The sequence below is a fragment of the Drosophila serrata genome, unplaced genomic scaffold (assembly GCF_035046125.1).
Source record: "Drosophila serrata isolate PLE 108 unplaced genomic scaffold, ASM3504612v1 contig_360, whole genome shotgun sequence".
Taxonomy (NCBI): domain Eukaryota; kingdom Metazoa; phylum Arthropoda; class Insecta; order Diptera; family Drosophilidae; genus Drosophila; species Drosophila serrata.
In genome coordinates this window covers 1,672,911-1,698,164 of record NW_028257258.1, presented here as the reverse complement: position 1 = coordinate 1,698,164, position 25,254 = coordinate 1,672,911, and the positions used below count along the sequence as shown (strand labels likewise).

At 40.4% G+C, this 25,254-nt stretch overlaps 5 protein-coding genes, 1 long non-coding RNA gene and 1 other non-coding gene across 8 annotated transcripts in view; 3 read left to right on the top strand and 4 right to left on the bottom strand.

Annotated features, from left to right (window-relative positions):
* The window catches only part of Alh (coiled coil domain containing protein Alhambra), a 31,258-nt gene extending 12,932 nt beyond the window's left edge, over positions 1–18,326 (bottom strand). The window contains 5 exon segments of the mRNA XM_086838960.1: positions 13,014–13,101; positions 13,710–15,136; positions 15,196–15,392; positions 15,465–15,943; positions 18,018–18,326. Coding sequence (XP_086695086.1) covers positions 13,014–13,101; positions 13,710–15,136; positions 15,196–15,392; positions 15,465–15,943; positions 18,018–18,052 — 2,226 coding nt within the window. The 5' untranslated portion in view covers positions 18,053–18,326.
* On the top strand, positions 768–2,174 carry LOC147642768 (uncharacterized). The gene is made up of 2 exons (XR_015273056.1): positions 768–1,498; positions 1,640–2,174. It is a non-coding gene; the product is annotated as an uncharacterized LOC147642768 (long non-coding RNA).
* Positions 6,745–11,593, bottom strand: Mlp84B (Muscle LIM protein at 84B). 2 transcript variants are annotated; one of them, XM_020962837.2, is made up of 2 exons: positions 11,384–11,593; positions 6,745–9,202 (listed from the first exon to the last, which is right to left on the bottom strand). In XM_020962837.2, exon 2 carries the CDS (start codon positions 9,114–9,116, stop codon positions 7,629–7,631), a length of 1,488 nt encoding a protein of 495 aa, XP_020818496.1. In that variant the 5' UTR covers positions 9,117–9,202; positions 11,384–11,593; the 3' UTR covers positions 6,745–7,628. The 2 variants fall into 2 exon arrangements, with proteins under 2 accessions (XP_020818496.1, XP_020818497.1); XM_020962838.2 differs by lacking the exon at positions 11,384–11,593 and adding an exon at positions 10,226–10,330.
* Positions 18,327–18,488: 162 nt separating the features above from the next.
* On the top strand, positions 18,489–20,345 carry LOC110191850 (secernin-3). Its single transcript, XM_020962826.2, has 3 exons — positions 18,489–18,823; positions 18,903–19,096; positions 19,214–20,345. Exons 1-3 carry the CDS (start codon positions 18,674–18,676, stop codon positions 19,938–19,940), a joined length of 1,071 nt encoding a protein of 356 aa, XP_020818485.1. The 5' UTR covers positions 18,489–18,673; the 3' UTR covers positions 19,941–20,345.
* Positions 20,346–20,390: 45 nt separating this feature from the next.
* LOC110191851 (ELMO domain-containing protein 2) lies at positions 20,391–21,760 on the bottom strand. Its single transcript, XM_020962827.2, has 2 exons — positions 21,249–21,760; positions 20,391–21,182 (listed from the first exon to the last, which is right to left on the bottom strand). The coding sequence occupies exons 1-2, from the start codon at positions 21,496–21,498 to the stop codon at positions 20,482–20,484; spliced, it is 951 nt and encodes a 316-aa protein (XP_020818486.2). The 5' UTR covers positions 21,499–21,760; the 3' UTR covers positions 20,391–20,481.
* Positions 21,761–21,924: 164 nt separating this feature from the next.
* On the top strand, positions 21,925–23,214 carry LOC110191852 (uncharacterized). Its single transcript, XM_020962828.2, has 4 exons — positions 21,925–22,395; positions 22,455–22,611; positions 22,675–22,846; positions 22,903–23,214. The coding sequence occupies exons 1-4, from the start codon at positions 22,223–22,225 to the stop codon at positions 23,109–23,111; spliced, it is 711 nt and encodes a 236-aa protein (XP_020818487.2). The 5' UTR covers positions 21,925–22,222; the 3' UTR covers positions 23,112–23,214.
* A 147-nt stretch (positions 23,215–23,361) lies between these two features.
* Positions 23,362–23,433, bottom strand: TRNAG-UCC (transfer RNA glycine (anticodon UCC)). The gene has a single exon. It is a non-coding gene; the product is annotated as a tRNA-Gly (tRNA).
* Between the last annotated feature and the right edge of the window lie 1,821 nt (positions 23,434–25,254).

Below are 25,254 nucleotides of genomic sequence, written 5' to 3'. Positions count from 1 at the left end.
ATGCTTCTGAGGCACGGCGACTGTAGCGGCGGCGGAGCTGCATGTTATGGAGTTGTTTTCGAGGTTTTCTTTCAGTGCCTTAGGCTACTTTAAAAAAAGTATTGAATCTCTTAGGGATCTTTAAATTTGTGTCTCAAAAATCGTTTCCGAAAATCACACGGCGCATGAGCATCGTGGAAAATTCAAACTTGGCAGAGAACCGTTCACGTTCGATGTTGGTAAGCAACTGACCGGTTTTATTTCAAAGCGAACAATCTGCCACTTCCACCAGACTGTGCCCAAACAACCCCTGCAGCAGTGTTGAGAGTTCGACTTATTTCAGGAAAGACCTAGCATATTTGAAATTTTACAAGGGAAATATATAGATTTCTTTATTTTCCGAGTTTTTTTTTATTATTATAAAAATATTAAACTAAAAAAATATAAACAGTTTTAAAAAGTTAGCTTATTTTGCAGTCTAAGCAATAAATTAATTGTTTATCTTTTTTCGGGAAGTCACCCAATAGCTACCAAAGCTTATTAAAAATTTTTGTTTAAGTTTATGTTTTAATGGATAGGCATAAACAACAAAAATTACTGTTGCTCTAATGAAAACTCTGTAATATTTCATAAGCAAAACGCTGTTAACGCCCAGACAGAGCGTAGATAACATAGATCCTGGTCTCTTGTTCACAGAATTGGCTGTCGGAGTGGGTATGTTTACAGAATCTTCTCACGAGAACGAGAGTCAGCCGAGGAGCAGTGTTGTCAGTTACGCTATTTTTCAGATTTGGCTTTTTTGAAGAGTGAAAGGATGAGGGGAAGCAGCAGCATGAGAGTCCGCGGGAGAGCGGCTGTTAACCGGAGCTCTCTCTTGTTCTCTGTTTCCGTCAGCCACTGCACTTTTCGGTAAAGAGAGAGCTCTCTCTCGGAAAGCTGTGTTGCATTGTTGTTGGCTGGTAGCCGGTTTTCCATGGGGGGATTATTGAGACGTCTGTATGTATTGCAGTCCGGTGCGTAGGTACAAATTCAGAAAGGGGGCTTTAGGTATTAAGCAGTGGTTTCAAACTGAATCTAAATTTAATACAATCTCGTTGTCATTGAACAATATTATGAACCCATATATTTTTTTAATATCGGAAAACATTTACCCCCTCTGATACCCTTTTTTCATAGTCAAACAAATTTGATTTTTATTAAGTTATTATTGGGCTATGAATCTAGTTTCAAGGGTTTATACCCCTCTGTTGAACGCCACTGATTGTTTTTATTCCTGCGTTAGGCTGTGTGCGTCCTATGTCTGCACGTAGGCCAGACACACACACACATTCATACACGCATCGGTGTGCAGACGGTAAAAAAACACGAGAACCACGGCGACAGCATAAAAATAAACATACAGACATTGTACACATATCAAAAGGTGGAGTAGCGAACGGAGGCAAAAGAGTTAACTGGAAAAAGGTTACCCAGAGAGCATTTGGGAATGGCAGGAGTATACCTGGCGACAATTAGCAAGGTGCGAATACATGCAAATGCATACACAAATCTAACTGTTAAACGTTGACTGTGCAGCAGCAGAACACACAAAAGTGAATCTACGCACACCCCACTCTCACATACACTCTCTCTCTCTCTCTCTCTCTCGTTACGAATACAGATTCAGATTCAAATGCAAGCTAACAACAACAACGAATGCAGCTCATGTCGTAATGCCGTTGATGTAATAAAAAAGAGAGAAACAAACAACAGCAGCAACCAACGTGATATCAACTGTAATGACCAGGAAGAGTGGCGATGACTAAAGAAAAGCTTAGCAAAACAGACAAAGAACAATCAATTAAAAGGAAACTGACCAAAAAGAATCTTAAATCTAACAGAAGTACCTGTTACTCGATGACAATAATAGCCCAGGTTTTTATAAGGCTGCTTGATTAATCAAACGCGCCATCAACAACTAATTATAGAGTTTTGTTTTTATGAGATTTGAATATGAAAACTTATCTAAATTTCATAGACTAACTCTGATTTATACATATGTTTATACAAGTTTATAGTGATTTTAGTTTTAATAACATTTAAGAAAAATTTAAAATTGAAAAATTATATTTTATAAAAATAGATACATAGATACTTTTTAATAGCTAAGATCTTGACCCCAAGTGTAATTAAACTGTTCCCACGTTGCCTATGAATGCTTTTCGTACTCTGAGAGCGGGAGATATTAGATGGGGCCAAAGTACTGAGCGCGAGAGCGGCGCAACATAAAAACAACAGTTACATACAAACGTGCATATTTTCTAGAGCAAGTGAATGTATGCGTGTGTTTGGTTTATGCAATGTCTGTCAACGAAAGAGAGAGGGAGAGAGAACGAGAGTGAGATAGGGGGATGTGGAGGCGGGTGGCGATTGCGGCATGCAGGTTAATTCTACTCTCATCGCTGCTGTTGCTATTGTTGTTGTAGTTGCCAGACAGACGATTGAAGAAGACAAAACAGGAAAATGAAAAATAATTGAATTGTAAGGCAGTGTTTACAGGAGGAGGAAGACGAAGAGCAAAATAAAGGGCAAGAGAGAGAGGAGGAATTACCACCGCAGACGTTTGCAATTGGCAATAAATAAAAGAAGTTGAAGAAGAAACAGATTGTGCAGCTGGTGAAGGAGAGAGCAAGCATAATTTGCGATGCAAATAAACGGGGAATGCGAAAAGCCCCCAAAAAAAATCATGGTGTAGGTAAAACAAAAAAAAATGAACGTTAAGTGGCATTTACCTGGCGACGGCGGCAACGAATTGAGGGTGGCAGGGGCAGGGACAGGTGAACGTGCCTGTTTTACAAAACAAACAAATCCAGCTAGAGCCCAGGTCTAAGCGGGAAGTTGGGGGGCAGTGCGCCACAAATGTTGCCGTTGCAACATCGCAGCAATAATCAAATCAGAAAAAGGTACCGCCGTTGCCAGTGGAATAAATTATTCATTTTTTTTAACAGTTATAAAGGTATTCTATTTTGAATTTGGGACCTGTATTTTATTGGATTTTAAAATCGCCTCGCAGAAGCTTTACTGTTTCGTAGCATACTGTTAACAGCTCTGTTAACCACTAACAGTGTTTCTTTATCACCGCGGCTAGAAATTTAGCATTCTTAATTAACGGAGCCTCGTTGAACGTAAAGCATCTCTAAACATGCATTAATTAGTGCAATCCCAGGGCTCAGACAGGTGATGATGCTACACAGTCTCGACGATGAAGGGTCATTCAACCCATTAAAGAAATTAAGAAAACAAAAAACACAGAAAAGGGTTTTTCCCAGCACTCAAGACATCAAATGAATTGGGCAAATATTGAGCCAGGCAACGTTTTTTAACTTTGCACACGCCACTAAGCAAACCCATTTCGTACGCAACAAATGTTGACATCAGGGTAAGTTTGAGCGTTTCAAAAATCAAATTATGAAAGGAAAAAATGTCAACAGCCAAATATTTGCACAAGTGTCAGTTTGAAAGGACAACCAGGGCAGCCAGACCGTGGGAGTATTCAGTTTTGGGGTGGTTAAATAACAACTATTAAAGCTGAAAAACGGATAAAAGGGAAATCGCATTTAATGGAATTATTATCGTTTAACGTCAAGATGAGAAAATGTTTTAAAATATTTAGAATGAAGAGTTTTTTTTTTCGTAATTAAAACCAGAAATATCAAAATATTAAATTTCTATAAATCTTTCCATTGAATGTAGTTGTTACTAAAAGCACTTTTAATTCTGCACTCACTACTTCTGGCTGTCAGTTGAAGTTGCAACTCAATAAATAATCAAAATTAGATCTTTATCTTGGAGTTCACCGCCCCCAAATTGTATAGTAAAGATATAAATTATGAATTGTTCAGTATATGAGTATACAACACACGGATTATATGCATTAACAGCTCCTGTAACTGTACTCAAAGATCAATGTTGCGACTTGGCCGGCCAAGAGTCATGGCCATAAAACGCAATAACGGGACACGTGTCGCTATCCATGACTATGCCAAATTCAGGCAACACGCGACCCGACCCAGGGATTCAATATAAATTCGACGACAACCCACCCGAGTCCAAACAAGGTGTTGTTGCCTCGGGTGACCGGCTTTCAGGTTTTCCCGCTAAAAGGAATTCACTAAATTAATTGCCCCAGGAAAACGCATATTTGTCGAAATGATTTTTATGGCTATTTAAAAGGAAGGAGGGGAGGGATCGTAAAATAAACCCTCACACGGTACCAGTAACACCATAAAACACAGCCCTTCGTTTATCCTCACATGGAGTGGCTTCTTGTAATTGTAATTCCCATTTTTTTTTCCCAAAAGTCGAGACTTCTGACAACCGCTCATAATTGAGACAGTACAGGGGATAACAGTATAATGAACAAGATAGGAAACCAACTTTGAGAAGCCGAACTTTATATACCCTTGCAGATTGCAATAGACTTAAGGATCAAATCGGAAACTAACTAACTAACTAACTAAGCTTAAAATATTCGCAATTTTTAAATCAATATTTTTATATCACATTTTATTCCACAAATCAAAGGTTAAAAAACTCATAACTAAGCCAAAAATGAATTAAATTTATTTCCGAAAGCTTTGCAATGCTAGTTTTTATTAGGTAAATAAATCTGCGTACTCAATTTTAAGATTTTTGTCAATTGTTTAACATTTTAGAATTTTGACCGGAAATGGCTAGATCTGATTATGAATATATATGATTTATATAGTCGAAAATGACTCCTTCATAGTGATACAAACTTCTGACTGAAAATATAACATTCCTTCCAAGGTTATAAAAACACCATCTGTGGGTAATAGAGGGTATTCCTACCTCGGTACTAATATAGTTTGATCAGGGCTGGTTTCTCCCTTATGGGCTTGCATTTAATATTTGCAGGATACAAGGATACAAAAAACAAAATAAAAAAATTAAATAATAAAAATAAAAAAGTCATTTTAAGATATAAAATATTTTTTCATTCGATGAATGCTTTTGTTCATCTTCTGACAACCGCTCATAATCGACACAGACGAGAGTTTATGAATAATCACCCACCCATATCCATCCTGAGCTGGCAAACTTTCCACCATTTCGAGCATTTGCACCACCATCAGCATGAGGTCCTTTCATTCGATTCCGAACCCCTTATTCTACTCGATTCCCAACCAATCCCCCGTGGCTAGGTTCAAAAATTGATGGCTAAACTGAAACACAGCAGTGGGCCACTGACAAACTGTTGTGGCCAAAACAAGCTTCCGTTTCGATGTGGTTTGAGTTCGGTCTAACCCCCGCGAATTATGGTGACACTATTGTAATGTGAAATCAATAACTTGGACTGGTAAATGCACGCCAGTCACGTCACACGCAGTGCAATGGATATCATTTAATTTTGATTGCACTTTATGTCATTTCCTGATTTAATCAATCAACCTCCTTTTCTGTTATATCTAAACAACAAACCCCTGGAGAACCTTGCACTTGTCTTCCGTGATCTTAAAATCAACACGATCGACACACATATGCTCTATATCTTCCAGTCATAATCGTGTTCTCGATGCGGTATACAAATAGTCGTAATATTTCAACAAGGCATAAATCTATTCGCACCATTGAACCATTGGCAGACATTAAACATAAATTACCTACTAGAAAGACGATATATATACAATAATATATATATTATATTCAAGTATATTTAGATATCAACAATATTTGCATTGTTGTTGTACGTTCATCATCATTCGTGTGTCATATGCGAAACAATTTGAAAACGAATCACTCGAAAATAGACGCTGACTATGAAGGTCTATAAATATCATTGCGAAAACCAAAACTAACATACAACACACCTGGCTGAAGGCGTTTTATTTAATATTTATTGAAACAAACAAAAATAAAAAGATTTATTTATTTAGTTTTGGCGAAACCCCATGGCAACGTAGTATGTATTTTCGTGGTCAACGTCACGGAGAATGTTGAGAGGCATCTCTACTAGATACGTTGTTTTGGATGATGCCAAGGAATTTATAGAAATGTGAATAATGCAGACACAAGTGGGTGCACAGGGAGACCTCAGATGTCTTGGTTCCAAAGTGCTCGACATTATTTCTTGCCCCGAGAATGCATTAGGAACTAGTGAACTAAGTGCTAGGTGATCTTTCCCATCAGTAAGTACTGCTTCCCAATTATCCCCCTGAAATAATTATCTCAAATGATTCACGTATTATACAACTTTATCGGACCAGGCATGAGCACGTGTTATAAACATTATAGATACTACGAGTGAAAGGATATAGTATAAACAAGTGGATTTTCCTAGAATTTTCTCTTAAATGCCTCTCTTGAGCGAAAGAGTGTTCTTTGAGTGCGATGTGAAAAGCTTTTGGGTCAGCTGTGTCATATTTATATTTAGAAAATCATTTGGATAGACGGTTATGGAACATTTTGAATCGTTTTTCTCGCACACACACAAGGAGATCTCTTGCCGAGAACTTTCGGTGCCTGCATATATGTTGAGCAATTATATTTTTCACAATGTTTGTCGGTCGAAATGGTCTATATATAGCGCAGATGAAGTGGCTCAATCCTAACCGTATCCTCCACCCCGTAACCATACCGATGCGTGTCCACCCACCAGGTAGCCATTCTCACCTGGTACGCAATGCAGGCATCCATCTAGTAGATGCCACGGTATGCGCACCCAATTAAATCAATTAAAAACTACGAAAAAACATTTCGGAATCGTTTTGTTTTCATGGAACCCACTGGGGCATATATTATATTATTGGATGTTATGCGTGTAGTATGTATGCTGATATATATCATAGTTTATATATCCGAATCAGAATGCAAGCAAGATTAGAGTGTGATGAGAAATACGTTATAAATAATCAAGAGTTTCATAGGTGTATATATCGTAAGAACTAAGTCAGCTAAGAGTATACAACATCATATATCATATCATTCATCATCGTTCATAGTTCATCGCGTATAAAGTATGTATATAAAATTTGTCAACATTTCCGCACACAGTATGCTTCTTGGGGTTTTTTGTCGGTTTTGGAGCATTAAGACATACTTGGCCCTGGTCATCGAAAATATATATAGTGATACAAAAAAAGTTAAGTAATAAACGACTTTGGCTCGCAGTAGTTTGCTTCGTTTCCATCGTTATTATATTCTTAGCCACCGCCTCTTGCGGTGACTGTACCTGCCAGAAAGTTATAGTCTTTCTAATTGCGATGACTGTACTACCTGCAGATAGTTAGCCTTTCTCGTTGTGTTTAATGTCGTTCATGTAGTTAGGATCGTTAGTCTTTGTTGTTCGATGGTTAGTTTCGCTTTCGCTTTGAGTCGTAAGTTCTTTTGGTTTCACTTTTTCATATGAAAGTTTTAATTTTTTTTATTTATTTTTTTTTGTTTGTTTCATATTAAGCTTATATTCTCACATAACCTAAAGAAAAATGGTTTTCGTTGATCAAAAATCGTTGGAAGCAAACGAAGACTAAGTTAGCTAATTTCTGGGATAGTTAGTGTTAAGACAGATAGGTCATTAGACAGAAGTATCGGAACGGTTCACAGACATGGATGTGGGGTTCGAATATAGGTGTAAATATAAGTAAACTCGTTTAGAACGTTGTCAAAGCGCCCGCGCCCAGACCGTAGCCCACACCCTTGGGCCCAAAGTTGCGGCCATAGCAGGCCCGGCAGTAGATGTCGCCATCGGGGCCATCGTTCAGATTCGTCGAGTCCAGCGATTTCCGGCAGTCCGAGCAGTAGAAGCATCTCTTGTGCCAAATCCGGGTCTTGCTGATCATCTGCTCGGCGGCAAAGACAGCGAATCCGCATCGGGGACATCCGCCTGATGTCTTGGGTCCGGCCAGCGGACGGCCATCGGGGAACTGGATGGTGCTCTCGCCACTGGTGGACACCAGAGTAGGGGCATGGCCATAGCCAAAGCCCTTGGGTCCGAACAGCTTGCCGTAGCAGGCGCGGCAGTGGATGTTGCCATCGGGTCCATCGCAGGCCAGGACCGAATCCAACGGCCTGTGGCAATCAGCGCAGTTGTAGCACTTCTTGTGCCACACCTTGCCCTTGGACAGCTGCTGCTCGGCGGCAAATACGGCTCCACCGCACCTGGGGCAACCCTCACCCTCGCGGGCCTTAATCGAGGTGGTGTCCGGGTTATAGAAGGGCCTGTTGGCACTGATCTGATCCTCGGTCAGGCCGTCAGTCTGCAGGAAACCGGAGCCGCATGCAAAGCCATATCCATGGGGACCCCACTTCTTGCCATAGCAGGTGCGGCAGTAAACATCGCGATCGGGGCCATCGCTGGCATTGATCGAGTCCAGCGTCTTGTGGCAATCCTTGCAGTTGAAGCACTTCTTGTGCCACTCGCGTCCCTTGGACAGCTTCTGCTCGGCGGCGTAGACAACGCCACCGCAACGAGGGCAACCCTCGCCGGGACGGGCCTGGATCTTGTCCACATCGATGGCAGCACGGATCTGGGGTGCTCCGTCATCATGGGCATAGCAGTCGGACTGCAAGGCACCACCGCCCTGGCCATAGCCATAGCCCTTCGGGCCGAACTTCTTGGCATAGCAGCCCTTGCAGTAGATGTTCTTGTCGGGGGCCTCGCAGCACAGGATCGAGTCCAGACCCTTCTTGCAGGTGCCGCACTTGAAGCACTCCTTGTGCCAGCTGCGTCCGCGGGCCAACATCTGTTCGGCGGCATACACATAGCCACCGCACCTGGGGCAACCCTCACCCTCCGGGGCACGGGCAATGGCACGGGGCTCCAAGCGGGCGCCGTTCCTCACCGACGGCACATCACCGTTTTCGCGCAGGAACTGTGACCCATTGTCCATGGAGAGAGTGCCGGCACCGGTGCCGAAGCCATATCCTTTGGGCCCGAATTTCCTGCCATGGCAAGTCTTGCAGTACAGCTCGCGTTCGTGCTCTGTGCAATTGGTGGAGTCCAGCGATTTGTTGCACATACCGCATTTAAAGCAGTTCTTGTGGAATACATAGCCACCGGCCAGACGCTCCTCAGCGGCATAGACGCTCTTGCCGCAGCGCGGACACTTGGGGGCCTCGATCGGTTGGAAGGAAGGCATTTTATTTGATGTGTGTGTTTTTGGTTTCGCTATCGAAATGATCTATGCTCGAGTACAATTACAATTATACTTATTATGTTTATTATCTGAAAGTGCAGAAAGAGAACACACATAGAGTCGATGGGATCGAGCGAGGGGATTGTTGATGGGTGGCGTCAAGCGATGAAGGAGCGATGGATGAATGAGGTAAGCACCTGACACGTCTAAATATGAAGACCTATAGTGATTCTACCAGCTAAATACTTGCTGAAAGAGATCATAATGATCTTTTTGAATCTTAATATTTCAACTTGGTTGTTGTGAACTTTATCTTTCTTTTTCGGTACTAATAGCTGATGGATCTTAGCTTCAATCCAAGCTATGGCTTTTGAAGATCCCATTTTTGTTTGGGATTTTGTGGATTTAATGTTCTATATAGAACTCTGCAAGGTTTTGTGGAAATAATGATTTGGTAAAACTAGCAGGCATCGTTTTATATTGTATAACCCATCAGGATTTTCCAAATGCATAGACATTGTCTTGTGTTTTGCTCAAAACGAACATGTTTTAGTGCAAAATACACATAGGATTTTTTTAAAGATTCTAAATGAATTTCGCATTATTTAGAGATCATCTATCAAAAAATCTTATCTGTCAGTCTAAAACGTCATCGCCTTTGCGCTAGAAAATTACCCAACCGGGCGTATACGTAACACACATACACAAGATTTTTGTGTTAATGATCAGACAGAAAAAAATAATAAAGAGTTTTCTCACAACAACAACCAGAAGAAATTTAGAAGGAATTCTTTCGAATCACACAGAAAAACAGAGGAAAACATGAGCAATAAATGTGTATCTATTCAGAATTCTATATTCTGTATAAAAATAACACAGACAGGTAGAAACACACAAAAAATGACCGCCACTACGACAGATATATGATAATATATATACATATATATCTGGGGTGGACTCAAAACTGAGTCAGCGCTAGAGGATCATCTCTGTGACTAGGTTAACTATATTTTGTGGCTTTTTGATGCTTGTTAGTCAGGTGAGTACGGAATATCGGTTAAACTGGCCCATAATTGGGCTATATATGTAGATACAACTAGAGCTACACCTACAACGCACTGAAACCACACACGGAAACGCCGACTACTGAACTGGAAGATTGCTCAAAGCAAACTAATCTATATAATTGTGAGTGCACACGGCACGGCATATGCCGCTGCCACCGAGTTTTTCTCGAGAGAAACTTTCCTCGGGAAACTTTAGATGTGCGGCAACACGGAGCAGAGCTGTTCGCCTTCATCGTTTCATTTCAGTTTTCATCTAATATCGCCAGAGAGTGGGATGGAAATATTATGATGGTATTGGTCTTGTCGAGCCTGTGGTTTTTCCATTTTTTTTGTTAGCTTCGAGAAAAGTTTTTCATTTTAGATTTTCCGCCTGCTTCTTCTAGTGTTTTTTATACTCGCAAACTTTTTTTTGGGGGAGAAAATGTTGTGTGAAAATGTTTTTTCCTGGGGGAGCAGCACAGCATCGCACAAGACAAGATCATAAAGTTTGTGGTGCATAATCGGGCATCTGGGAATTTGTTTATAGTATATTCCCGAGCACATTTAATATGCATATTATAGTTTAGGCTAAACATTTAATATAATTGTTTGCTTAATGCTGGACTGGCAAAAGTTGTTGTTATGAATTTTAAGTTCTCAAGTTGAGGTTGAAATAAAAATGTAAAAAAGTTTTAAATTGTTAGACTTTCAGATAGTATTTAATAATTAATTCAAAATACAACTTTCAAGAAAGCTTGAGTTCGTTTTGGTGATTTCTTTTACCATTAATTGAGTATGTAGTTCGATTTTTAGGGAACTTGAAACAAAATTGGTTTTAGTAAATATTTCAACCACTGTAACTCGCTTAAGAAACAACTCCTTGCAGGCAATTTCCATTTTTTCATTGAGTCAAATGGCTGCTGAAAAGAGCTTCCACTAAAAAATCGAAATCTATAAATACAACTGCGTGTGGGAAATGTTGCTTCCTCCGTGGAGCCATACATTCCTCCTTCTCTCATTTTGTGGGTCAAATTATGGGCCAAATTACACACGGAAATTCTAAAATTAAACGAACGCTTGACAAAACTTCAAATGTGCAGTTTCAGTTTCATTTTGGGGACAGTTTTTAACCGATATCTTTCTCACAACACTAAATTATGGAATTATTGCATTATTGATGGCGACTGATGAGGGAGTCCTCTTTTATGGTTGGTTGATATATACTTTTCGTTCGTAATAATATTTTCGGAAGAGAAAAATTCTTAATTTTAGTTATAGCTTCGATTGACAACGATTTTCGACTGATCCTCGCGCTGCAAAAATTTTTGTCAAACGCCTTCGAGTCATTTGTCTGCACACGGCACGACGGTAGGCGATGGTGTCGCCAGAGACACGAAACGATAGGGATGACGATGACTCTATATCAACAATAAATGAATACATATGTATGTACATTAGCGACCCGAACAACAAGCCCAACACAAATCACACAAATAATATCTGCTTGCTGCTCTCGACGACGCCCATATGAAATGTGTTTTAATAAATTCTGATATACCACCACAGAATTTTCCTGCTAAATATTCCAGGTGGAGAAAAATCGCATGACAAGGTAAGATTTACAACAACAGAAAAAAAAAAAATGGGATCAACAACATGGTTCAACTGTCTTGTTCAAAGTCACTGTCTGTCTGTCTTCTGGTACGTAGCATCCCTCGGCAGGCACTTCAACAACATCAATAAATTAACATGCGCATTTGCATTTAATTAAAATTCGATAATATTTTTACCATGCGTTTTTGGGGTTCAAAAGAAAATTAATGGGGCATTGGGTACAGACATCATTGGGCATCAATCACATCAACCAAATAGCAAATAGACAAGGTGAGGATGGCCTTAATCGAACGAAAGATACCAAGTGGAAATTAAAAAAAAAAAAAACTATAATTATCGAGAATGTTATAAACAAATCTAGGGGCTTTTAAAATCTCTTGAAGAGGAGTCGAAAATTGTGCAGGAAAATGGTCCTGGGTAACATTTTATTGCGTATTTAAGGGATATAAAAATCCCTAGTTATTTTCGTAGCATCCGGACTTTATTAATTATAAGAGAGTTTGGCTAAACCCTAAAAAATTAAGTTCCCACAAGGTCTTATGGTAAACAAACTGCAAGTTGAGTTCGATCAGCAAACATATACTGAAGATAGACTCTAGATACTTATATCTAAAATCACGTATATTGCTTGTTCTTGAACAGATATTTTTCTCATACTGATATTTCAAATATCATATTTTTATAAACATAAATAAAATGTTTGTTTTTAATAAATGGTGTATAGTTAATGTTCTTTAACAAAGATTTCACAGCTTTCCCTAAAAACAAAATTCCTTTTGAGATTAATAGGTGTGCTAGCAACACCTTTTGTACAAGTGCGCTTTTATAAGAGAACATTTTCACAGAATTTCGTTAATTTTGACCATGCATTGCATTTTCTTTTACTTATAAATATGATCTGAGAATTTGGCAAGGCGTCTGTGTTCAAAATTTTAATTTTGAGTGAAACGAATATACACATCAGTATTTAAAAGCATTTTAGCTTCTGCTATACGTCTTACTCTTTGGGCTATAATTCTGAGACATAAATAAGTGTAAGAGATAATGGGGGGCCATCATTCAAATATTGCAACATTGTATTCAACAGAGAAAAGAGATTTGGCAAGCACTCTCTAGGAAATATCTCAAGAGAATCAGTAATAAGTGCTCAAGAGTTATAAAGCTTTTGAACTCAGTCTATTATCAGTCTATTTATAGTTAATATATTTCATAAAGATAAACAATATATGCTGCAACTTACCCTTTTCGAACTCTTCTCAATTTCCTTCTCAAAATCCGTTAATGGCGTTAAGGTTACATGTACGTCCTTGATAATATCCCGGAATGAGCTGAAAAGATCAAAATATTAGGATTATAATTAAGATAATTTAGTCGTCTATTTCATAATTATTTTGTAAAAAAAGAGGTCTCGTACTGGGCTAATAGATTAGTATTAATTAACTACAATTAATCGAACGGTTTCTTTTACTAAAATCAAATAACAAACAACTATTTAAATGGCGCTTGGTTTCTTATTATAGCTATATGTCGAAACGAAAAGTCCGATACTATATATATATATACGATATCGATCTTTTTTTATTAACACCACAAGTTAATATCTATTTTCATATAAGACTTTTATATTAATAGTTACCTATATATATATATATATATAAAATATATATATATTAAAAAAAAACGATATATATATATATATATATATATATATATATATATATATTAAATATATATATATTAAAAAAAAAACGATATATATATATATATATATATATATATATAAAATATATATATATTAAAAAAAAACGATATATATATATATTTATAGTTATTTTTAGTTCCAAACATAATAAGTAATTTAATGAGAAATCAAGGCCATCTACTTACTAAAATCTTATTGTATAATTTTATAAATTTGGAAAATTGTGTAAAAGACCTTTTCTTTGCGTTTCTCGATCCCCACCTATTGTTATCATCCAGAGCGGCGCCAGCGATGGATATACCGCCACTGCCGCCACCACTGGACTTGACCGAGTCTGCCTTTCTTTTTTTTGTTGTCGAGGAATTCGATGAACTGGCCGATGGTAGACTCGTGGATGAGGGAGAGCTGCCTTTGCCCGTGGTGTTTGGATTGCTAGCATTTGCATTGGAGGATACCACAGCACCCATGGCCATGGCGGGCTGATTGCTTGCCGACGAGCCTGCGTTGGGCAAGTTATTGTCTCTTTCAGAATTTAAGTTAATGCCGGAGGAATCGTTCAGTCCGGAACTTGTGGCGTTGCTGGCTCCTTGTCCAAAATTAGAATTGCTGGTCGTGAGATTGCTGGGCAATAGTATTTTGCCGGTTGTGCTTGTACTGTCACTTCCTCCTGGGTTTGTTGTACTCAGATTCTGAGCTTGATTCGAGTGCTCATGCATTGTTGTGGGAGCTGAGCTAGCAGCTGAGCTAGTGACATGCGATGTCCCAGTTCCACTGATCCCACTCATTGTTGTCGACGTTGATGAAATGATGGGCTGAGTGCTGCTGGTAGTACTTGGTTGCACTTGGACCGAGTCTTTGGTCTTCGATAGCTTGGACGAAGACTTGTCTCGGGAAGAGGAGGAGTTGGAAGATGTCGATGAGGCAGCTGATGAATTCGAGAAGCTATTGTTAGCTATATTGCTAGTGTTATCCTTGCTGTCCTTATCCTTACTAGAATTGGAGGATTTGCTCAAACTTTTGCTATGCTTATCCTTGTAACTGGTGCTGCCGCCAGTACTGTTTGAGTTGCCCGCCGATGATGATGATGATTTCGGAATAGCGGCAGCATTTGGCGTCGACATTTGAGACGTCGCACTACTGATAGGTGGTCCAGTACTTGATCCAATTGTATTGCCTCCACTGGTTACGTTCCCAGCACTGCTGGTGCCTCCGCCAGGTAAGTTGTTATTGCTTAAATTACTACTAGTGGTGTTGTTACTACTGCCAGGTAGTAAACTGCCACCGTTTGATGCACTTGGGTTCGCAGAACTCGAGGATGGATTGGTTGCCGCCACACCCGTCGATGATGAAGTGCTGCTGCTACTGCTACTGCTGCTGCTTGACGATTGCTTCCCAGACGCATTGCTCTTTCGCTGCTTGGAGGATGACGATACTCCGCTACTGCTTCCGCTGCCACTTCCAGCGGAGTTCACTGGATTTTGGGTACCTCCACTGGGTCCACCGCTGCTGCTGCTACTGGTAATTTTAATGCTCGTAGCCGATGTGGCCGACGAGTTCATGGTGGAATCGATCTCCTTCTCAGGCGACGAACATGAATCGGATGAGGTGTCATGTTGAATGGGTTTATATGGCGGTATGGTTTTGACGTTGCCGCCTTTTTTCTGCAAAGTATCAACAATTTGAATGGAAAAATAATGAATGCTGACCCCCATATACGCACCAGTTTACTGTAATGATGCTGACAATAGCCGCAATACTTCACGTTATCCAAATAATTGCCTGCCTCCTCACAAAGCAGGCCAAGACTCTGGGCACATGTGACATGGAACTGTTGCTTGCAGTTCGATTTATTGCACTGCATGCAGGCGCCAAAATTGGCTCGATTCGGTTTTCCAATCTCCAGACAAATGTAGCAAGCTAATAATCCAATCAAATAAAATCAGTTAGAATGAGACCTTTTGCATATTCTTAAGCTATGTAGAGACTCACTCTTCGAGTACCGCTCCTGCGGTATAAGAGCCAGTATAATGGGCTCCATGGTGGTCACGTTTCCAAACCGAACCTCCGGAATGTACAGGGCGCAGACGACGTGGGCCCAGCCACTATTGTCGGTCTTCTTGAGGGCACCATCCCGCGAGGGACAAAGCTCGCAGCGAACGCGAGAGGTGCGCTCCTGGGATTCGCACTTTCGACAATACCAGGGTCCCGTGGGTACAGTCACAATCCCGTAGCACGCCTGATGCACTGCCACCGTACAGTTTTGGCCGTCACAGTAGACGAGCGGGTTCTCCGGCCACCCCCGCTCGTCCGAACAAACACAGCAACCACCTACCATCTCCTTCATATCGTCCAGCTTGAACTTTTTAATTTTGACAAGCTTTTTGTTCAGGCTTGCGGAGTGAATGGTGTCTTCCTTGCTGGAGTCGAGCTCCAGTTTTGCATTGAATGTCGACGGAATTTTGTTAGAGCTGCAAGAAAAACAAAGTTTAGTTAGAAAAAGGGAGGTTAAACTATTTAAAATAATTGTGTTCTAGCTTTGTAGACGTTTTATAATTATGTTATCAAAGAGATTTTAATAAATTATGAGAAACTTTGGATATTTGTTGGCTTTGACTAAGTCTGGGCATTGAAGATTCCAATACATATATTATTTATCTTTTGTCAAGTTAGAAAATAGATACCATTTCATATCTACTTTAGGGCATATTCCACGTGCCTCCCTTGCTAACAAAATTGTGTACATTATAAAGATTCATCGATCTTGTGATATATAGAGGTTCCGGCCTTTCTCGCTATCGACGTTTTAGTGCAGGCTCTATCGATGCAGGTGTCAATTCGCAAGGTCATTTGCACTCGCTGCCGGACTCGCTCGCTCACTCGCACACAACAATAACAAGTACCGGGCCCCGGCCTTATGAAATATTACTTAATTGTTTTTGTGCACATGTATTTACAAATTTAGCCTTAAACCAGTGTGTGTGAGCGAGATAGCGCCTGGGCTCCATTCGCAAAACATTTACACGCACACAAACGCACAGGCCATGTACACACGTAAATACACAATCTCTCAATGTCAAGGCAACTTTTAACGCTTCTTAACAAATCAGACGATTTTTTTTGCATTATTTTTAAATCACTTTCATAAATAAGGCTGTAAACATATCAGGCGATGCTACCGAATATTGATATAACATTTATCACCCACAATAAAGACCACAAATAAATTTGTTCGAAAAAAAATAACCAAAACGAGCGACAACAAAATCACGCACACACAATCAGACACGAGGCATTCCATAGCTGGTTCATTGAACTTGAATAAAATCGCTTCTCCCAAATATAAACAAAGGCGATACCAAAAATAAAACAGGAAAATGCAGTGTATTACTCCAATTGGATTTGCAGGCTAATTGCGACGAGGCCGAAAATATGTGGGTCGCAGCATCTGCAGAGATTTCACAACAATACTAATAATAATAATAACGGCATGCGGGTGTTGTTTCTGTTTCATTCATGCGCCAGTAGCAACCGTTGCATTGGTGTGCGACTGCGAGAGAGTGCGGGTCGGTTTCTACCGTTATTGGGTCAGCGTGTTGCCAACTGCCGAAAAACGCAGCCAGCCAGCCAGCGTGTTTCCAACTGCGCGAGAACTTAACGGTATAAAAGCAGTAAAAGCACTAAAAACACACATACACACACTGGGAACTTAAAACGAGGCCGCTTCGCGCTGTGCACGCCGCTTTTGTAATGAAGAGCAATGCACTCACAGATACATACACACACTCGCGGGGAGATGCTCCTTGTACATACACAATATATACACGAAATGCCGGAAAAGGGGGCGCGTTTTTGGGGGGTGGAACACTGGCAAATACATATGTATACTCCATTTACGGTGGAGTTTTTGGGGGCGAGGGTGGTTTCTCCCACTTTTCCGAGTTTCCCTCTTAAAGCACACGACTCTTAAATTTCTATCATACTGTGTGTGTCTACACCCGTGCGCGGCTTGAATTTATTGATTTTATGGGCAATTGCTTCAATTTCAGGGCTTTAAAACGACATCAAAGAGCCACCAACAAATGAAAAATAAAACTAGTTTCGCGCGCGGCCAAAGTGGTCAAGCAACGCACAACAAAAACAGAAGGCACAACAAAAATAAAGAAAGAAAGAAAAATATCTCTTTTTTCAGGGAGCGGTCACCGAAAAACTTGAAATTCTTTCAACTTTCTTGTAGCTGTTTCTTATTGGGCGCCCAACGCCTTCACAGAATATTGATTTTCTCGATTTCTTTACCCGATTTTACACTTGGAAAGAACGTTTTTCACAGCCAGTAAAAGCCAATTGTTGTTTTTATGGGTTTCTCCTGGTTTTTCCCAGCACTTTTCCTCGCTTTATCGAGACTTTCCAGCCGCCCACGAGCAGCAAGCGCACGCAAGTAAAATAATCAACACACAAAACGAAAAAAGGCGCTGAACATCATCCACCAGCGCAACAACAACAGTGTGCGCGAGTATTTACAACACCAACACACACCACACACACCTTGTAACTTGTTTGTTGTTGTTTCGCTCGCACATCTGGGGCGAGCAGTGCGGCCCGAGAGAGACAACACCACCTGCTCTGTATACAAATGCAGTTAGGCGAGAGACAGTTTTCCAAGCTACGCAATGCTGGCGAAAAACCCGGGAAATCGATTGTTGTCGGTAAAATGAGGAGCGCACGGTGTTCGAATAGCCACGATTTTGTAAAAAGAAGGCGATTTTAAGCCGTTTTATCCGCGAACGACTTAAGCCCGAAATCAATCACACGTCTTCTTCTTGTTTTTGATAGTCGATAAAATCCCAAACGCCTGCTGGATGTAATAAGTAATTTAGTATATTTCCCACCAATTGGGAATATACCAAAAATATTATTCATTTTATTTTAATTGTTGTGTAAATTAACCGTAGCATAAAGAAAATGGTTAAACATTTGGATTTTAGGGCATGTATTTATAGCAAACAAATGTTTTTATGAAATTTTGAAACAAAAGTATTTATTGAAGAAACCAATTGGTGTAGTATTTCTAGTATATTTCCCACATCAGAGCTCTGTATATTCGATCCGAACATCAATGGCCACACTGCGCCATTCCTCCTCCACCCTGACGTCTGTGCATTTTAAAATCGACGTTTTTTGCGAGAAAAACCAAGGAAAAAATGTCCTCAAACGGCGACTGCTTTGTTGTTCTGCCCGCCAATTGCGCCGATGGTTCGCTTATTTTTGGTCGCAACGCTGAGGACGCCACGGCCACAAGCGTTGCGTCGGAGGTCTGCTTCTATGATGTCAGCGAAGTGCTGGAGGGGAAGGTAACAGACGGGGAGACGAAACGAGACTCCAATCCGAAGCTCGATCAATGACTCACTCACAATTTTGGATACCTTTCAGGCCGACGGTGGGGCGACTGACTCGGAGGCGAGCGACGGCGACGCTTTGCGTGTCATATTGCAGAAACCGCAGCCTGGTCTCTGGGGTGGTGACTTCGGGGCCAACGAACGTGGAGTGGCCGTAGGGCTCACTTGGGCGGCAGGTGAAGAGGAAGCCAAAGATAGCGATTGCCTGCTGGGCACTGATATAGTGCGGTACGTAGAAACAGGAACTAGATTCTGCCTAATTTTACTAGATATACATAGGTTTTCAAACACCATTAATTGATTCTGTAAAAACTAAGTTTTTAACAATTTCCCTTTTTTCTGTAGTCTAACTTTGGCCAAGGCCAGCGACGTGGACGGGGCTGTGGACCGAATCGGAGCTTTGGTTGCAACCCATGGCCATGACAACTCCAAAGTAAACTTTATTGTTTGTGATTCCGCTGCTGCCTGGCTCGTTAGTTGCGCAGGAAAAGTCTGGGCAGCCGAGAAGTTGGAGAGCAGCTTCCTCCGACTGCCGACCGGTGGACTAGTGGTGACCACCACCGTAAACAAGTCTAGTGAGGGACTGGATTCGACCTCTAGCTTTGCCGCTGCCCACGATGCCGAGGCGCAGGTTCCGGCCGAGGATTGGTGTGGACCAAAGCCAGCTGGAGATGGCACTTATACTCAGCACGATATGTTTGAGACGCTTCGAGCGGCCAGCAACCCCAGCAGTTCGCGAGCGGCCACCGTGTCGGTGTTGTCTGGCAAGGGAATCTCTTGCCATTGGTTCACGGGTACGCCCAATGCCGCCGAGTCAGTATTTAAACCATTCGTTTTCGCTCCCAAGCCGAGAATCTCGCCACTGACCCAGGTACAGGCGGAATCGGACTTGACGTTGCTGCACAAGCTGCACTCACAGCGGAAGCCGGCGGCCTTAGAGCACTTGCGCAGTTTGGAACGTTCATGTGTGGACGAGCTGAATAACTACTTCTCACTGCAGGATCATGCCAGCGACGAGCTGGATGAACTGCTTAAGGACTGTGTCGAGGCGGAGGTTAAGTTCTATCGCTAGACAAACGAAAGCGTATTTCTATATGGATACTACTCCAAAATCAAGCTTGCAAGCAGCTCTTTTGAGCTCCTGGATTTGACTTGAGCACTCTTTATGGCAAAATACCAAATAGGCTTTCTTGTGCAATTTCCTATCGATTTTATTTCGTTTATAGTTTGTATGCTTTTGCGTGATATTTCATAATTGAATTATTTATTCTCTCTATCTCAGTGGCAATCTCTGACTTGATTTAAAAGTATTATTATTATGTGACATTCCCAGCCTTAGTTAAAATGATTTACATAAAACTACATTCAAATATATAAATACAATACATATATGAATACATCATACATAAATATACATTATACACATATATGGCTCTCAAATAAACGCATAAATTCTGCATTTATATAAAAATCAAAATATATCGTTTATTCTTAAAAACAAATACTAGACTGGAAACAATTCAGATAGCGTTTACGTTTTTTTTAATGTTTGGACCATAGGGACAGCGAAAGTTTACATCTTAGCAACACTTGCTTTTATTATTTATTATGTGTTAAACGGATTCTACAACCAAATTTGTTTTAAAAATAGTGCTATCATTGTGTAAGGCCTCCAGTTTGGTGATTTCAAAGGCCTGATATATCTCGCGAAAGTCCATAATATTGCGTGGATCACTGTCCTTCCAGAATCGATCAAACTCAAAGAATAGATAGCAGTATAACTTGTGGAAATCCTCCACTGTGCTAAAGTCCTGCTTGTGCTGGACCACCAGATTGTAGAAGTGCGTCTTAGCGGCTCCCGTTTTAACTAGATTGAAAGCCATCGAAGTGAGATTAATGCCCACGATAGCGTAGGTGTAGCCCAAAGTGGGATGCATGGAATGCAGGAGCACATGTTTAGCGGCATCATTGTATTCGGTGGCAAAGTAGAGTAAATTCTCCAAACCAAGCATGCCCATTCCACGAAAATCCGTCTTGGGATCGTCACCCTGGAAGCCGATGTCCTGCCACTGTTTGCTAACCCGTCCCGTAAGTGGAGCCTCTGGCATAAGGAGTTGCCACAATCGCAACAGCTTCTGCTCGTGTTCGAGGTTATCGGAGTCGTACCGTTCCGCTCGCATCTGCTCTACCTGGTGCATCAGCCGGCGGTAACCCCAGATGCTGGTCACACAGGTGCCAAAGAGCCGGGCAAAGTCCGGATGCACATTGCTCTTAATGCGCTTAGATTGCATCACAACACGAGCGGCGCGGGGTGCTGGAAAAATGCAAAGTAAATGTAACAGAAAATGTTATTAAAAAATTATTTATAATTTTAACGCACCGAATTCCAGCAGCTCCCTGTTGTCCACATACGGCGCCGCCTCGTCAAGGTCAAGAACTAGGCGCCTTATTTGCGGCGTCTTGGACAATGTCAGAGATCTCTCGACTTGACTCGTCCGACTGGCACCAGCCCGAGCGCCATAGCAGATCCTTTGCAGCTCGGACAACCGGGTGAATGCGTGGAGAAACCACTTGATAAACGGCCTTATATAGCTAACTATAAAGGGCAAGATTCTGTCTAGTATAAACATTTTTTGCCCTACAGGAGAACACCTTTGGTTGCTGGTAGGAAAGATTTTTGTTTCCCGACTGCGTTCGTTGTTTTGGTCGCCGGGTTGCCAAGGCAACCTGGTATCCGTTAGGTTTCGCACACAATTTGAATTTGTTGTATCTTACTTTTATACATTTGTGTCTTTACAACAATAACAAATGCAATTTTTTATTGTTCTCATAAACAAGCAGAACAGCTGATGTGGCCTTAAGTAAGTGTTGGAAAATGGTTATTTCTAGTCTGGCAACTCTTCAGTTGACACATACACATTAAGTATATACAATTTAAATATTAACGATTTTATGTATTTCCAATATCCGACCAATATTTATCTGGCCTTTGTAAAGAAACGGTCTACCTCAGAGAAATAAGTACATGTGAATTTTTGTATTTGGCGGCATATAACAGTTACAGTTAAGCCACACTGAAGAATTGGACACGGGCTGTTATCGATACTCACATCGACGATTTCTCATCTCTATCGCTTCCCAAACACAACAAAACATTTTACAAACATTAATAAATATTGAAGCCAGGCTTTAAAAAACTAATTATCATAGCTTTTGTGAGCCTAATTAAGTTGTCGAAACAGTTATTAGCTCCGCCGACTACGGGGAGTTAAACAAAGTGAACACTTAGGAGTGTGTGGTGGTGCTGTTGCGACTAATGAAGTAACCAGTCGTTAGGATTGATTTTGACAGGAAATGAAGCGAAGAGCCGAGACCGCCAAATCCAAACCTCTGCCCTACCGGGTTGTGGAAGCACCTAGAAAAGTGCACAAAGAGGAGCGAGTCACTACGGAGGAGAAAATAAAGAATCTAAATGATAAAATGAACTTGGTCATCCTGAACCAAAAGAAAGTCCTTCAAGTTCTGCGGTAACTATGAGCTGTTGTTCAAACTTACACCTACTAAAACTTAACATTAAACATTTTAGCCAACTGACTGCGCACCCCATTGATATGTTAGGTCCTCAGAATATAAAAACATCCGATACTGGTTTGTGGAAGCCGCAACGCTTTCCATTGACCCAGCTGGAGCAAATGGAGGCGGTGGAGGAGGATATGAATGATCCTGTGAAATCATCAGTTTACGTATGCTGTCATATTCTGAATTCGGATCCGGACTCTGATCCAATATATTTACGTTCATTACAGGTTGAAACCATGAAGGATCTCTTAAGACCTGGTGGAATATTTCGAACTGGCGGCCTCCCGAAAAACTTTCATCTTATACTCCGCGTGGACTTTATGGTCATGTTCAATTTGGATGGCATCCATCACAAGATACCGCTAAAGAAGTTTGCCAATTTCAGCAGAGCTTTATACGGTACAATAAAATATTTCTTTTTATTATTCAGATATAAACATATATATACATTTCAGATGTTCTCAAGCGCGATGAATCCTATGTCATGGATGATTATATAGCTGAAATCAGGACGACTTTCCGTGTTTACAAGAATAGAAATAACAAGAGGGTGTCGGTATTCAGACGGAAAATGAAGGAAGCTAATGCCCAAATAGAGCCAGAGCTCGATTTCGAAGAAATTATTTGCTCTGAAACCACCGAGTTTATAGATGAATTTGATTAGTTAAGCATTTAAGTGTAATTGTCTATGCCTAACGAAGCATAAAACATCAAATATTAAGTGTTTAGCTTGTAAGTTTAATGTTAATACAACAGATACAGATTCACGCTGACTTTTTTTAAATCCGTTTTTAACACTGATCCAAAATGACTTTCCAAAACCAGGTTTATAAATGTAAACAAAACAAACGAAATAAAAATGAAAAAGTAAACAGATGAAATAAAAAATAATAAAAAAACAAAAAATTTAGTTGTGCGTCGGCCGGGAATCGAACCCGGGTCAACTGCTTGGAAGGCAACTATGCTAACCATTACACCACCGACGCCATGTATGGTGCGGTTGACATTTACGTATTTGATAGTCGGGCAGCACAATTGTAGTGTCTCTTTCGATAGACGGGCCTTTTTATCGATAGTCACCGTCACGAGTGCGGTCACATCTTACACTTCCGTTAAATTTGAACTTGCGAAAAACGATTTGAATAGCGACTGTTACGTTGGCGTTGTGCTATATGAGAAGTACCTAGCAATTTTGCCATATAAATTGATAAAATACTGTTTTTGTTTTGAGAGGTAAATCAACCAAGAAGTAGAGGCTTTAAGGATTACATTTCTCTTTCGATTTAGTCTTTTGGATGCTAAAGCCCCTTGTTGAAAATAAAGCATCGTGCGAAAATATTCACTTGTTCGTTTAACTTTTCTTTTTGACTTTGTTTTTAAAAAAATAATAATAATAAAATTCTTTATATTGTTTAAAATAAACTATTTCAAATGTATAACACACTAAATTAACATTGAATAAGTATTATAAACCCTTATAAATTGTAAAAGAGCTATGATTGAATAACTTTAGAAGCATTTCAAAAGTTTTAATCCTCGCTGAATCCACTCAGAGCTAAGCGCTCACCCCTTTCTATCTGCATTGTTGGTTTCAATTTTTGCACTTTCGAAAAAAGTACTTTTCAAATGAGATTAAAATTTACACACTCACACACATACCCTGACAATCTAGACCCATTGAGGCATGTCTTTGAAGGGATTTCCCCGACGTTTCCCTAATGCCCGGTGTCAACACACAGCGAAGGGGAAGCAGCAGTGTGATAAGCATTTCGATCCTACTTTGCCTCTACCTCAACAATGCGCTGGGGTTTTTAATTAGAATTCGAATAATAAAAAAAATAATGAAAAGTGCTCGGTAAAAACAGGCAGAGGGGTGAGAAAAGAAACCCTTGCGGACGGGGGCAATTGCGTGTAATGATATCGCAGATCGGACCGCGACCTGAACTATATATGTACAGATATATAGGGTTGTCAGTCGACGAGGCGGTTACGCTTGATTGTGTTATATGACGTGTGCATAATTCTCCAAGTGCCGGCCAATTTCAGGTCAGTTTCGGCTAGTGGCACTTGGTCTGGAGTTTACACAGTGAAAATGTACTAATAACTATACCTTTTTATTTTGATTTATAAGCTAATTGGGTAGAGTTATATACTAGTTATTGTGATTTGTAAGGTAATTACTTAAAACGAGAAATTTCCATGTAAATTATTTTGAAGTACCTTACATACACATCCAGTATATAATAAATATTATATCTTAAAATTAAATACCTGTAATTGCTAAGAATCTAAATGTAACAAATTTAAAATTCCAACTGTTTTGTAGTGTATAAATAATAACCACAAATGCAGTTGGGTGGCAAATGTATATTTAGAGCTTTAATTATATGCCTGGGTATTTGGCTTTTGTGAGGAAACAGGAACTTAGAAAGTGGGAAATACTAAATTATACCTTAGAAATCAAATTATTTTCATTATTTGGCCTTTATCTCCCCATAAATAGATATTTTATAGAGACCAGAATGGCCATAATTTTATAATCTTGGCAAAAGATCATCAGCCATAGAAGTCCTGAAGCTTTCAGCCCACAAAATTACCGCTGCAAGACAACTTGATAAAATTGAAAACTAATTTGTTTACACAGCTGCATAAAACGAGCAGCGCCGGCAACGATAACAACATAGAAACAATGAGGAGAGGGTACGGAGGAGGGCTTCTCCTGGCGAAGGCAAAACAATTTGTTTATCATGGTAGCCTTAGTGAGGTTGTCTGATGATGAGGCAACACACATAGGCACACACACAGCA